The sequence below is a fragment of the Zosterops lateralis genome (genome assembly GCF_965231275.1).
Source record: "Zosterops lateralis genome assembly, chromosome: 9".
NCBI classification, from domain to species: domain Eukaryota; kingdom Metazoa; phylum Chordata; class Aves; order Passeriformes; family Zosteropidae; genus Zosterops; species Zosterops lateralis.
In genome coordinates, this window is record NC_139769.1 from 16,553,816 (window position 1) to 16,569,113 (window position 15,298).

General features: G+C 37.9%; 1 protein-coding gene across 1 annotated transcript in view; it reads right to left on the bottom strand.

The window, feature by feature from the left end:
• The window catches only part of TGFBR3 (transforming growth factor beta receptor 3), a 113,706-nt gene that overhangs the window by 12,856 nt on the left and 85,552 nt on the right, over positions 1-15,298 (bottom strand). Inside the window, exons 8-14 of the mRNA XM_083867130.1 lie at positions 11,665-11,854; positions 10,116-10,432; positions 9,298-9,447; positions 7,389-7,520; positions 6,955-7,122; positions 4,050-4,343; positions 3,443-3,563 (exon numbers count right to left, since the gene is read on the bottom strand). Of these exons, the coding sequence (XP_083723256.1) occupies positions 3,443-3,563; positions 4,050-4,343; positions 6,955-7,122; positions 7,389-7,520; positions 9,298-9,447; positions 10,116-10,432; positions 11,665-11,854 (1,372 nt within the window). The remainder of the gene's footprint in view (positions 1-3,442; positions 3,564-4,049; positions 4,344-6,954; positions 7,123-7,388; positions 7,521-9,297; positions 9,448-10,115; positions 10,433-11,664; positions 11,855-15,298) is intronic.

Below are 15,298 nucleotides of genomic sequence, written 5' to 3' on the forward strand. Positions count from 1 at the left end.
TTTTTGTTTTGTTTTGTTTTGTTTTTTGTTTTTTTGTTTTTTTTTGGGGGGGGGGAGGGGTTTAAAAAATTTATTATTATATATAAGAAATAAAAGATCAAAGGTATTGTTCAAAGATCAAAGCTATTATTCTAGGCAAGAATACCAAATATCATCATCCTAGTGATGAAGATATCACCCTGTAACAGAAAGAGACAAGTAAACAAATGTTTAAAAAATGAAGAATTTCCCCTCCTTTTTCTTAAATGGCCTCTCTTATCTTTCTCCAAGAATGCCACCTAAGCAGAAGAGCCAGAAATTCTGGCTTCAGACTCAGGGACCTGTTTGGTTAGCTGCAGTTTGATCCTGAATTGCCCAGCAACTCAGGAATTCCATTTATATTCTGGCGTATCTGAGTCTGATCAGGCAATAGATGTAAAATGATTTGATGAAACTGCTTCAAAATACTTGTTTTTGTATCTTTAGCAACTAGAAAAAATAGTTTAATTAATTCCTATGCAAACATAACAGCCCCAAAATACTGAAAATAAATGTATTCATTTATTTAAAGTGTTCTTAAATAAAACTATGCTTCTAACTTCTAAAACTCAGATGGCAGCACCAAACTTTCAGCAATATCCTTTAGACCATCAGGCCCTGAGACACATGTGCCTACAAAATCAAAAAAAATCATTTTATTCTTAAACTGTCTTATTGTGTCTTGTTCTAACACCTGGGTATCCTTAGCAGATCGCTTTTGGCAGATGATAGGAAACAGGTGGAGCAGCAGTAGGAAACAGGTGAGGACACAGAACATGTGTGGGGTGGTGCATGCAAAAATAATTTGGAAAGTTATCAAGTGCATGTAACAGCAACAGTGTAACTGAATGTAAGATCTGCGAGGAGGGCTGGATTGAAACCAAGGAGCACTGAAAAGTACAAACATGGGTAAGGGCACTATCAGATTGTCCAAACACTCCACTGGCATATCCCACGTGCCAAGAAAATGCCTTCTGAGCTGAGGGGAAAATGAATTTTCCATGCTATTTCTATCACTGGCCTCTCTACAGAGAATATGAAATCAGCTAATGATAAGCTGCATAGCTTATTATCAATTCTCTTCAGTCATCCAGTTCTTACATGTATTTTATTGTGATTTGCTCAGAGCAATTCAGAAGCAGTGAGAATCACTGAGGTCTACAAAAAACATCTAATTTAAAAACAAGTGCTGCCAGCCTTTAGAATTATCATTATTTTCTACACCTTTTTAGGATAGAGGCACTTGCTGGTTACCCTTTTGACCTTCTTTCTATGACCTGTCTGTTTTTGCTGAAGAAATAATAATCTAAGGTTTCTGCACTTAGCAATAATCTGAACAACATTGGTAGGTTTTTTTTTCCACAGAACATGTATTTCCATATAAATGGCCATCCACATGCTTTTCATGGGAGTGGGGGAGAGCACAGGGAAATGCAGGAATGCAAAGGGAATGTATGTGGCATGGAGTTACGTTTTAAGCACTTCCATTGGGATCTACTGCAAATTCACATTTAGATATAGTATTGCCATTTCTAATACAGGCAATGACAGTTATAAGCTTGTCTGAAGAAAAAGGACACCTTTGGAATGATGAGCTTGTTCTGACTTTTGAAATGTCAAGCACATGACTTTCACATGTGCTTGATGAGGAGAACCAGGGGCAGCACCTCAGAGTGGTTTGCAATAGTGAAAGCTGGTTCTGTTCACATCAAAGAAAATGAAGAATACCACCTCTGAGAGGTAAATTCTCCTGTTCAATAATGTGATGTAATTTCTTCTCCAAATCTTAGGTTCATGTATTGGCCAACAATGGTGTTCGGCTTTAAGAAGGGGGTTTTGATTCACTGCAGAACAACTGTATACCAGCAAAGCTACATTGTTAATATGCCACTTTGAATTATGCCTGAAAGCTGGGATATGTTGGGGAGATTTCCACCAAGCGTCCCACAATTATACTAAATCACCCACAATGCAACAAAATACTCTCTCACACTGTTGTCTTGTAACTAATCTTTATAAATTTAGCTTGTCTTTGCACACTGGGACCTTGTGCCTCTGACAAAGACAACATTCTGAGTGGAGCCCAAGATGGGAGCTGTGCACAATGCTCCACACATCATAAGGACAAGAGAGCTGAAGTACGAGTCTGTTTATTGAAAGCCGAATTTCAGTTGCAGGATTTACTCATTCCCAATAGAAAACCTACTGAAATAATAAGAGAGCTGAGCAAAATGAAAGTCCAGAGTCAGCCCCAAAGCACAGTTTTAATTGTAACAGCAACAGATCAAATACTTGGCTTTAATTCATAGTGGATTGTTTTTTGTTAAAAACCCTCCAAACTAAGTATGAGCTGACTTGCAGAGTTAGACAGAAACAGTTGTTGCCTATGTTCCCTAGCAATGCTGTATTTGAACATTAAATTGTTCAAAGACTAACAGCATGCACTGTAAAAAAGAGGTTAAAGGACTCCTGATCTCCATCCTTTTGATGCTCCTTGAAAAGCATTCCAGAGGTCAAACAGCCTTTGGACACCATTAGAAGATTTTGATGTGTATGAGAGGCCACTGAAGCTTCTTATGAAACTTCAGTGCAAATACAGAAAGATAAATGCACTTATTTTCTTCTAGGACTGCATCAAAACGTGACTGATGCTGTTGTCAGAGTGATCTACTAAGGAAAACTTTCAAATTAAACGAAATTGTGAGAACAGTTCTTACCTCCCATCACTCACAAGGCATATATTTAAACTAGAGTAAGGTCTCATCCTGCCACTGGGCATTATCTCATAATGCACTTCAGCCTCTCCAACTCCTTCAACCAGTTACTAACCACTTTTTTTTTTTTTTTTTTTTCCAAGAAAGGTCCCATATTCAAACAAGTTCCACCAAAGTGGAACCCCCTTGTGCATATTATCCTTTGCTCTTCACAGTTTAGGGATCTAGTAAGTCCCCAGGGGCCATCTCTTTGCCTTACAAACTTATCAGGCTTTAACATCCTCAATACTTTGCAATTCCATTGTTGTTATTCATAAATTTATATTTACAAGCACAATAAATAAAGGGCACAGCAGGGAGCAGAACACTGCCTTTGATCTCTGAGCAACAAGAAATTGCTCCAAGTGCTACTGCTACGTTCATACTTCCAAAACCCATGTTATTCTGTACTATTTGAGTATTCCTCTCTCAATGCTCAGCAAACCCACATGTCCAGAGAACAATAACAGCAGTTAAAAAATGGCTACAACTTGGCCTGATGACTGCTGCCAGGGAAATTTCCTAACAAGTTACATCTTACAAACACAGTACCACTACAAGATTATAAATTGTCACACACTTGTAGCACTCTCTCATTTCAAATGGCTGCATGTTACACAATATTTTATATATATATAGGATTATTAAACAGGTCAAGCTCATATTTATACCTTCTTGTTTTCCTTCATGTGTTATTACAACAAGGGGCTTGGTGAAGGTTTTCTTGTTGTGCATCATGGCCAGGATCATATCCACATTGAGAGAGGTGCAAGCTTCATCAGGAGGAATGCACTGGATTGCAAAGAACAGAGTGTGAGGTCAGAGGCAGCTGTCTGCCAGGACAGCTGTGCCACTGGCACAGCTACCTCATAACCAGTTTTTCCCTTCACAATTTGCCAAAAAAAGAGCACCTCCAAACAACCTTTTCATTTGTAGCAATCAGATTACAATATTATCCAATATGGTGCATGTCTTTGGAAATTAAAGCTAACGTTGTTTGTGCTTTGGATATGCATAGAAAAGATGAACTTAAACCACTTGTGCAATAAAAAGCAATTTCTATTTGTAGCCACCTATTGAAATTTAAACAGCAACTGCAAATTATCTAGTCAAAATGCACAGTATAATAACTCTAAGCTATTAAAATCCTGAGCCTAGAGATATCATGTTCATTAGACAATTCCATAAAAAGCTATTTATAGCCTTCAGAGTTCAGATAAAAAATTACATTGTTTTCATCTAAATCAGAAGTTTTGATAAATTTAATTAATTACTGACCTTTGGCAGTCCTTGAGTATCTTTGTCTTTATTTGTACACAAAGTCAACTCGCAGTGAAGAAAGAGCAGTGAGATGTTGAACATTGGTTTGAACACAAAGCTAAATCTTTTTCTGTCCTTCTGTGCGTGTGGTATTGGAAAATTCTCAATACTGTAGAATTTAACAGATTCATCTTTAGGACAAATGTTTTCTATAATGGTATAATCAGACATTCTATCTGGATTTGAAAACGGGGAAACAAAGCATGTCTGAATAGCAAAGCCCAACGATCTGTCAGCTTTAGTCACAGACACCTGCATTAAAGAAAGAGACAGTAAGATCTCAGAAATGACATTTTTAGTTCACATTTCATTAATAGTTTCAACAATTTTTTAAGCAGTTTCCCATTGCCATTTCCAATCTGAAATATTTTGAAGGCTAAATGTTAAGGGTAAACTGTCAAACCGACAGAAAATCTGTGCTTTCAAAATCAGCAGCTGTTTAATAGCATCACCATGCATAAATACAGCAATCCCTTATCTTTCTGAAAGCAGATAAACCCCACCCACAGGTAAGACACACAGTTAATATCTGTGTCTGCCACCTGAGATGGCACTGCCTCCCTTAGACACACAGGCTATAGCAGAGCTCTATGGAAATCAATCACTAATTCCATGGGTTTGTATCTGTTCAAAATTATAATGAAAAAAAAAAAAAAAAAAAAAAAAAAAGGCACAACAGAAAACAGAGCATCCACCCCCAGCCAAGACAGGAATGCAAAGGCAGAGAGGAGGTCATGGTCTGACGTGTGGGTGGCATGCCTGGACTGCAGGGGCTGAGGGAGTCTCCTCAAGAGCCATAATTTCTTGTGAAAGGATCCTTTTAGCTTATTTTAAGTTTGAAATTCATATTCTTTTATGAAAAATAATTAATACTGAAAGTTTCCAATGCACTGATGTTGCTCAGCTGGATTGGAATGCAGACAATAAATGCTACAGAATAATTAGAAGAAAAAAATAAATGGAATTTGTAACAAATGAGGCATGTTACTCTTAATAAACAACAGAAGCATTTGTCTAACCATTAACGCTGCCCAATGAAACACAAGAAATCTTCTTAGAAGAAATGTGCCTTATATGCATACTTAATCCATATGTGCTGCATGTATCTTTTAGGAAGAGCCTGCCAAATTGTGTGGTCTATGCCATAATTGCTGGGTGCTAGGAGTTTTGCAGTGAATAAAAGCATTTCTCCTTTTTTCTCTCCCTTATGTGAGCAGCAATCAAATTAGAGATGAAGGGATGTGCTGAAGCATCCAAGCAATAAAGACTGTCTTCTAAAAAGAACAGAAATAAAGATGTATGAACAAAAGTCAGCCGCAGATACTGACAGGAAACGAGCTGATGGTGTAAACTAATTAAAAAAGAGATTATGGAAAGTAGGGCAGGCATACTACAGTTAATTAAATAAAAGGATGAATGATATCTCAAGGAAAGAAAAGAACCACAGGAGGAAAGTGGAAGACCAAAATATGGTAAGAAAATTACAGCAGAGAAGAAAGAAAAAAACCCCAGAATCCAAAAGATTCAAACACAAAAAAACACAATTCTTACCAAACAAGGAAAAAGGAGATGAAAAAAATTAACCAAATATGTATTTATCAAAACCCAAAGATATTTTTCTTAGTAACAAATGCAAAATAGAAACAAAAAAAGAGAAAACAAAAATCAGTATCATCTTAAAAAAATGGAGTCACAGAAATTGAAAACTGATATATTTTCCACTTTGCAAGAAAGATAAACAGAATAAAAAAGGCTTTTGCCAGGACAGGTGATGAAATAAACAGAACATCTGTCTGAATAAACAGCTCCAGCAGGCTCAGAGTCAGGGGGATTCATCCCAGACCAATGAAGGAAGCGGATGGTTATAAGTGTTTGTTATAAAAATATTCTTAACTGAGTGAGACAGACTTTATTTTTGCTTTAGCTGTCTTAAGTACTTTTCACTGGGTAGAGAACAAAGAAACGACAAAGCAGACTGAAATCATGAAGAAAATAGCACCAATTGAGTTACTGTGCTTATCATGGGCAACATGGGCTCCCAAAGAGGAATGGACTTGGGCAAGAGAAACACAGCACAGCACTGCTGCTTTTTCCTGTTCTTACAACCCCATAGCTTACACCTTGTCATTTACTTGCCTAGAAACTGGTCATACTTCTTCTGCCAAAGCTGCATGTATTAATGTCTACCACTATCTGAAAATCCAAAATTCTGTTCACATAGCTATCTTCAAAGTACTGACTCTATTGGTGTGAAATTCCAGATATTTTATAAGCAACTCAGCAGCACATGGAAATATCATGTGCAAAATGCACCTGAAGTCAAGGGTACCTGGCTGTTGATTTTGCTTTAGTATTATTTATGTAAATCTGCTAGATCTTTTATGTGGTAGCATTCAATGGATTATAACTGATATTTTTAAGCAGATTGGAGAGAGACCAGAATGTGTATTAGCAGTGTAACCTGAGAACACCAGCATATGAAAGACATGCATTTGTAATAGGTTTTTTGCATGTCTACATCTTTCAGACAAGGTTCAGACATACAACAAAATGAACCCATCAGGACATGCCAGTTCAGAGCATGAGCTCAGAAACCACCTCTAAATTTGGTATGGAAAAGCAGATTTAGCAAGAATCACCAATTCACTTGTAAGTTAAATTCATCCATTTTGCAAGAATCCTTTGGGGTTTTTACCCAAAATATTTTCCTAGCTCTTATCCCACAGTTTCTGATCTCTGCAGCCACCACAGTGGCCTGAACCAACTGCCCAACAAAACCTTTCAACTGACAAGAACAGATTTGGCTCAGCCACCAGCCTTGCAAAACCCTTTGGTTAGTTTGAAGTCTTTTTCAGGTTGTTACCTCTACATATACTGGCCCATTCTTGGCAACAGAGAAGAGTCCTTGGGAGGGAGCAAGGAACAAATCTGTTTTGTACAGCTCCATGTTGAAGGTCACATTGCTGATGTGTGGTTCAGGAGGCCAGAAAACGCCTCTGTCATCCTCTGGCTGGTGCAGTGTGCAATTAAACTAAAATGAGAAAAAAAATACAGTAACATCACAAGTCAGGAGTGGTAGGACAAATTTGTTATGTTTGTTTGTTATGTTATGTACAATATAGGCCCACCCATGTTACATCTACTTAGTGCAAATCTTCAACAGGGTCATAAGAAACCCTAGTGAGAAGAAATGTGTTAAAAGACAAATTAATTTCTAGACAATAATGTAATTTATGTGAAATGCCTATTACAATAGGCATTTCTTCACTGTCAGGTGCAAACCCGAGGGTAACGTACCGCTATTTCAGGCCAGCTTGAGAAAGCCACCTCTCCCTCATCAGCATCCCCTGGAAATCCATTATCACCCGATTCCATGTCGTCATCTTCAAAGCCGCTGCCTTCAGCTGGTGCTGACAGCTGAATGACAATCTGCACAGAGAGGGATTGCAAACAAATTAGATTAGGTGATAACCAAGTGCTCTCATGGTTATTATTTTCTGCTCTCTTCAGAACAATGCAAAGGCCACAGGAAGAGCACCAGCTAAGCAATGGAAAGCAGGTCTTAAACAGCCTTATGCTGAGCATGTAGGATATGCAGCATATATTTAAAGAATGCCCAAGTTTTTTGCAGAATTCAGAGCCAGTGAAGAAAGACACCAGTCTGGGTGTTTGTGTCTGAATGAGCAGCCCAGCATTTCTATTCTATTTCTAGTATTTGTATAGCCAACACTAAAAAAAGAAGTGGCTCTCTAAAGTGATACTTTGTTACTTGCAGTTCTCCTAGTGCACTCATAAAAGATCACTAAAAATGTTAGGGTCACAAAAGGATTTTCTCTTTTGACATTAGCATTTTTTTCAGACATGTACACCCAAACCCATGATATTCTGTCTTCATTTTCTCCTTTTTTTTTTTTTTTTCACTGAATTTCCCCCTCTTTTTTTTTTTTTTTTTTCATCCTTTCCACATCTTCATTTCTTCACCTGGAAATTTAAGGTTTTCTTTCTCAGTGTTCTGCATTCTGCCTCTTTATGCTTGCAGCTTCTCAGCTAGTTCCCTCCCTCCCAGGACTTCAGCTTTGTTTTCCTAGACTTAGAGCAGCTGCTAAAAAATGACATGTGCACACCCTTTGACACTCCACTGCAGGATGTCTGTTTTTCAGGAGAAACACTCCCAAATTTTGAACAATCCCATACGTGATTTGAAGTTCAAATGTGTAGCCAAGACTATTAAAAGACCATGATGGAGAAAGGAGAGGAGGTAAATGACCACTTTTACTTTGGGCCATAATAGAATACAGGGACCATGAGAGTATTTAGCTCCAGACTTGTGCCGCTCTGTCGTTTGCCGAAGATTCTGTCTTGGTTTGGGACTGTTTCTAAAGTTAGGTGCTACTGACTCCCCAGCACAGAACAGTTTTAACCAGGCAAGGTCAGAACAGATTGCCTGAGCTGTGTTTGGATTGGACCACAGGATTTCCATCATTTGCCAAAGTTACTTCCATGTACTGGAAAGCTCAGCAAGAGAAACGTGTCATTACTTTTGAACCCAGAATATCTCATTGTATTCTGGCTCATAAGCTGAGCCAATCTGGAAGCAGTTGCTTACAACCTAACTGGGCTCCTTTGCATCATCACTCATACTAGTACTCAAGAGTCCCTTCATTTCATATAGCAACTGCTAAAAAATATAAATTCAAATTCTAAGAGAAAAGCATGCAAAAATAATGTAATTTCCTCACATTTTAAAAGCCTTTTTTCACATACGATTTTAGAAGAAAAGAATTTCACTTTATTCAGAATATGAATTTAAAGGTATTGCTTTGAGCAATTACAAAACTTCATGCCTCTTTCTCTTTACAGCAATGTATTACTGCTTATGTTTGGATGATCAAAGCAGCACAGGGAACACCAGTACAACTCCTCCCAGACTGGTACAGATGGTCCCCAAAGGGCAGCTATGTTGTAAAATGTATTTAACTCCAACTCCTCTGTTTTCCTCTGGGATACCATCTGACCACAGGAGCACACTGAATGTGCAGCCTTCATACCTCCTTGAATACAGGGACTGTAGCTGCAACTAGGTTTGAGCTGGGCAGAAAGGACCAGGATGCCTCCTTTTTGCTAAGACTAAAGCTAACTACAACGGCTTCCTTGTACTACTCTGATGTGCAGTACAGAAGGTGGATCCTCCTTGTAAAATACTCACAGAGTTAAAATAAACAATCTTGTTCAAGACATATGCTGTCCGAGTCCCACATTTGTTGAGTGAAGATTCCAAGATGAAGTGGGTCCCGTTCATCCTGGCCTTGCAGGAGTGGTCCAGCAGCGAGAGCTCGGTGCGGGCGTAGCCGCCAGCCTGAAACAAAGGGGCTTTGTGAGGGGCTGGAGCACCACTGTGCTCGGCTCCTGCCCAACTGCAGCTCGGTCACTGTTCGTGACTGCTGACAGGAGGAAGTGGAGTTCATTGTACTGACGTCCAGGGAAGGGCACTCTCAAAATGCTGTTATACATGGCAGACAAAGAATAAATGTAACATGGAAAAAAAGGAAACAACAGGTTCATTATTAATCTGCTGATTAATAATGCTGACTCTGTTTGGTCTGAAATGAGCTAAAATGCTGTCTGTTTCAGGCTCTTTTCCATGCAACAAATGGACACAAGCAACCTGTCAGCTGGTAGATGGCAAAGATAGATCTTTAGATCTATTTAGGTTTCACACTGCTACCAAAAGCAGCTTTTTAGTACTTTGGAAATTAAAGACTGAGACTGATGGCTGAGTACAGTAACTTTTTGACAGAACCAACCGTGCACACCTTCAATCAGAAACTCCTCTAAAAACCGCCAGATTGTTGGGAAAAGAAAACACGATTCTGAGTTATGGCAAAGAACATCTACCAAACTGTTTGGGGGGGTTGTGTGGTGATGGCTGTACGAATTTAAATGCTTATTTTTTCAATCAAAATGCAAATAAAATAGTCTGCCCAAAATGCCTCCCCAGTTTTGAGAATAAGATATCACACCAACCTGTAGAGAATCTTTTTCTACAGCTACTGTCATAACTTTGTCATCACACTTTATTGACAGGGCCATATCAGCACTGCCCTGAACTTCTTCAGGTTCTTTATGTTTTGAGAGGGAATGCCCAAAGTCATGATTTATAAATGTATCTACTGAATGCCTGGATGGGAAGAGTTCTTCTCCCACTGTATCATGCCTTCCTCTGTTAATGTGAAATGGAAAAGTCAGGCCATCGGTATTCTTTGGAGCTGGCAGTGGGTTAGCACCCAGCAATTCTGTCAGCTCTGGAGGAAGGGAATGGTCTTCTTCATCATTCATCTCTTCTAAAAAAAAAAAAAAGAAAAAACAACAACTCCACATTAGTTTAGTAGATATTTTTCCTGAAAGTATCCAGAACTAATAAGTTTCATGCAAAAAAAAATATTATTGATAAAGGGAGCTCCTGAAGGACAACAAAAGCAGCATCTTTGTACTTTCCAGGTAAGTAGCCACAAATCCTGCGACTAAGGGTTTAGTTGTTACTGAGGCATCCAATCTTGGTATACTTAGCTCCTATCAGAAATCTCTCTCATCAAGAACTGAAAATAAACTTTTGATGAGTGCATCTATTATATGTAAAATATCCACAGAGGTAAAAGATCTACAGAGGTAAAAGAAACATCATGTTCATCAAAAATACTATTTTGGTACTGCTGAAAGAGCCTAATACAAATCATTAGGTAAAATTCTTCCACTACCTGACCCATTAGAAATTCAGTTACTACTGTTCTGAAACTACTTACATAACCATAAATAGGAGTTAACTTTATAGTGAGTAGATGAGAAAACTATCTCTTGGCTTATACACCTGACTGCTGAAGACAGAACCCATGAGAGTGCAATTGATAAAATTAATGTGAATGTAATCTCTATTAAAATTGTAAAACAATAGTTTTAGTGGTTGCAACTCAGAATTAGTGAAAAATACAGATGCAACTCCGCTAGCTTCAATGGACTCAGAATGTATCCATACCCAGTTTTACATCAGCAATTACTTTGGCTGAATACCCAATTTTTTTCAATAGTTGTATTTATTCTGTTTGCTCAGACTTTTTTGGTAAGTCACTCATGTCTGTAAACAGTTTCAGTGTTTATTTAATCATCTCAAGGAAACATTATGCTCATACTTTTGGAAAAAACACACTAAAAAAAATATATCAAAGCTGGATTTGTTAACTACCAAGCTATCCAGTTGCTGACATCTATTTCAGTGAACACTGGGTACCATCGGCTATGGAAGTCTTGTGCTTTGGATAAACTATAAACATTTAATTCCACCAAATTTCAGGAAATAACACAATCTCTTGTGTCATCTTTTCTAATCAAAAAGCCACAGATTATTATTTGTAACCATCATTCATCAGATATCACCAGCATATTTGATGACCAACAGTAAAAGAAGTGCAACAGCCAAAACCAAAACTTCAAAACTGAGAAAACACCTTTCAAGTAATTGCATTCCTAGAAACACAAGATGTGTTTTTTCTAAATGCCAAAAGTCCATCTTCAAACTTACCTGTATCTTCAAGTTGCAGATGAAATCTGTTAGCAACAGGTGCTTTTGTGTAGGAAATAACTGGACTAAAATTATGCTCATAAGCCCACTTGATCAAACTCTCATGCGATGAGGGAAGGTCAGGTATTACTGATTTACCCATAGCCATGGATCGTTCTGTTTCTTTTCCAAAACCAATACTGTTTGATGTCTGTAAATAAAGAAAAACTTGGTTTGTGATTTACCCCTTAAGGATACTTATGATGGAATAGTGACACTGATTGAACCCTGTTTTCTTATTCTGTTTTATCTACTAAGTAACAGCAAACTCAGGACACCTAGGAAATAAACCAAACCCTACCACCTTAGGCACGTAACTGCTGCACAGATGGAAAAGAACCCCCTGCTTCCTCTCAGCCTCTGCCTGGAGTACAATAAATCAAGGCACTCAGAAACTGTTAATCCCTAAATGAGACATATTTACAGCCTTTTTTACAATGCCATACTTTCTTCAAAACTGAGCTGGAATTACTCCTTAAGTGAACTCAAGATGACTAATGAATTTTCAAGTGTCCCCTTAATTTCTTGGATTAGAGCATTACTTAAGCTGGATAAAGGAAAACCTTTGTTCAAATGAGCATTACTGAAAAAGGCAAAAAGCATGCTCATGAAGTAGAGCTGATATCAACTAATGCTGTAAGTCAGCTGGCACCAAGGACAGGCTATGTCTGAATGAGCTTCACCCTAGAAATGCTGTGTGCCTCCTCCAAAGTGTCGAGTTTGTTAAACAGTAAAGACTTAATAGAGCACTAAGCGAGACCATACATATTTATGTGCGGCCAGACTACTTAAAAAAACAACATATACTTTCTGCACATGAAGAGAATTTAAAATTAATTAACAATACAAGTTTTACACAAATATGTTGATACAGCAAACTCATAAAGGCACATGCTGACCTTATGAATGAACATAATGAATTATTATTAAATAAATGAGTCACCCAACCACTTAGTTTTTATTTTCTTGTAAATGTTTTGTAAAATTTCAATTTTTTTTGCCCTAAACGGGCAAGTCAAAGGAACATAACAAGCATCTCTCATTGTTAGAGGGGCAGTTCAAAAATACTCACTGGTATTACACAAACTTGTATTCAGCAGTTTGGCATTTTTAACATGTAATCATTAACACCAAAGCTAAATACATGAATATTTAGTCTTACAGTCACAATATCACTATTATCACGGTAACAATCACATCAATGGCTGCAGAACAAGCTGAACATAGATGCTGCAGGAAAGGTACGATGACCCACTTTTTAATGATTTCTGCAATGTGATTGAAATGCACTTTCTAATGCAGCTGATGGAATGTTCCACAAACACTTTCATTCCCATGCTCAATTACCTTCTCCATCATATAGGCTGCATCTTCTTTTCATCCCCACTGGTTTTTCCTCAATGTGAACCAATCTTAAATGTCTTTCACTCTAGAACACCAGAAGATTAACTAGAGAGATCTGAGACATTGCTCATATGAACATGCTACACAGGTCAGACAGCTCACTCTGCACTTCTCTATCCAACATCAGAATGAGTTTTTGAACAAAGAAGTGAATAAAGATGTAGAGAATCCTGATGGAATGACATAGTGTACCTTTAGCTCTCTCCCTCATTTCTTCCTAAAGACCCAGTTCTGCAGCCTTTAAACACTCGGAGCTTCACAACTGAAGTTAAAGATAACTTTAAGTACAGAGCGCCTGGTTTGAGGATAATGTTACCAGAACAGTTACCAATGCTCAGCAAAGGCCACTGAAGATAAGAAACAAAAATGAATCAATAGGTATCCTAATTTTAGTGCCTTACTACTCTTTGGGATCAACTACTCTTTGATCTTCAACATGTGCAAATCTAGACACAACTGACCGCGTATTTTCATATTACCACACAGCTTTGACTAGTTGGAGTTATTATGCTACTCCAACTTTGCTGCATCTCTTTACTATTCTGTCATGAGGAGACAGCTGAACAAATATTATCTCAGAACTTTACTGTCCTAGCTGGCACCCAAGCATTTCCAGGGCTTGTTTCCACCCCTCCACTCCTCATGGCTGAGCCTGTAAATGTTCAGTCTTGCATTGCCTCACTGAAACAAAAGCGACAAGGGCTTGCAGGAATAGACCTTCCTTCACTTGCCTGCCCTGCCAACACACAGTGATTGAAACCAGACAATCTGAGCCCCCAACCTACTCAGAATAGACACCACTTCAGAAAATGGTGAGCAGTTGTTTTCAGGTAAACAACCATCCCTCCAAGCATCTGAAAGCAAAGGTTGTTTTGTGCATTGCACCTCTCTCACTCCTTGGCCCTCAACAAACCTAATGTCTTTCTGGAACTTCACTGCCCAGTTCCCAGCTTTGCAGAGGGACACTAGCTGCAAAGGAAACTATGTGAACAGCAGTGTACAAGCACAGAACCACACAAGCACTGCATGTAAGGACTCAACACAGGAGTTAAACACAGCCTGGGAGGAAAGCACTGCACATACATCATGTTTTTACATTTTTTTTACATACATTTACCTAAAGTACTCCCATTTTACTTGGGTTTGTGTCCATCCTCTTTTAGAGTTTAAAAAAACCACAGCAGGCTGGGAGATGAGCTATATGACCTAAAACATCTTTTTCATTTCTTGTCTGTGAATTTAGACCTCAGTAACTTACAGTGCTTGGGTTTGAGGCAGCTTAACACTAACCGTTCCCTCTCAGCTTGCCAATCCCCTCAAGACAATTCTAATTCATAGTGAGGGCAAGAAGTTAGGAAAATTGAAGTGCATGGAACTGCTTCAACTAATAAAAAGAACATTGTGAAACATTACCTAATTGCTTAGTAATGTTTTTTATGCATTGTCTAAATTTGGGCTTGGAAAGGCATTCAGCTTAATAAAGATACGAAGAAATCCTAAATGCTGGATATGCAGGCTTTTTAATGACATGGGGGAGTTAATTCCCTCCCTTACCCCCTTCTAAATAAAGGAAAATGAACACATATTTAGAAAATGAAGCATCTATATAAATGAAGTAGTAAATAGATACAAATCCTAACATGAATACGAAGTCTTTTAAATACTGACATTTCTGTATATATTTAATGTATTACTTTCTCTTTTTGTTAATCTAAATAAAATGTTACCAGCTGCCAGTCATTACAGAAACTATTTTTAATTATACTTTTTATTTATATTCTCAATAATTAATAAAGAAGAACGTTAAAGATAAAGTTTTTAAAGCAGTCTTACTTTTCTACATTAAAGTGCAGCGTTTTAGAAATTTTAAAAATCTGTAGAAATTGTCTTTTGAAAATTGATCATCCATAAAGTGATAGCTTCATTGACATGGAATATGCTACTTGAGCTATTTCCTAGCATGGTGTGGACTAAATCTCAATTCTTTATCCTGTGAAAGTAGATCCATATATGCCCAAATATACAGTGATGAATTTCATGTAATAACTCAGAATGAAATCTTGAAGTCAAGCATTGAATTTCATCCGTCTGCTTACAAGAGTGGTAATCCTCAGCAACCAACCTTGACCTTTCTCTTTAAGGACTGACTATTTCGGACCTACAGAATGACCAGAACATCCTTTCCTGTCTG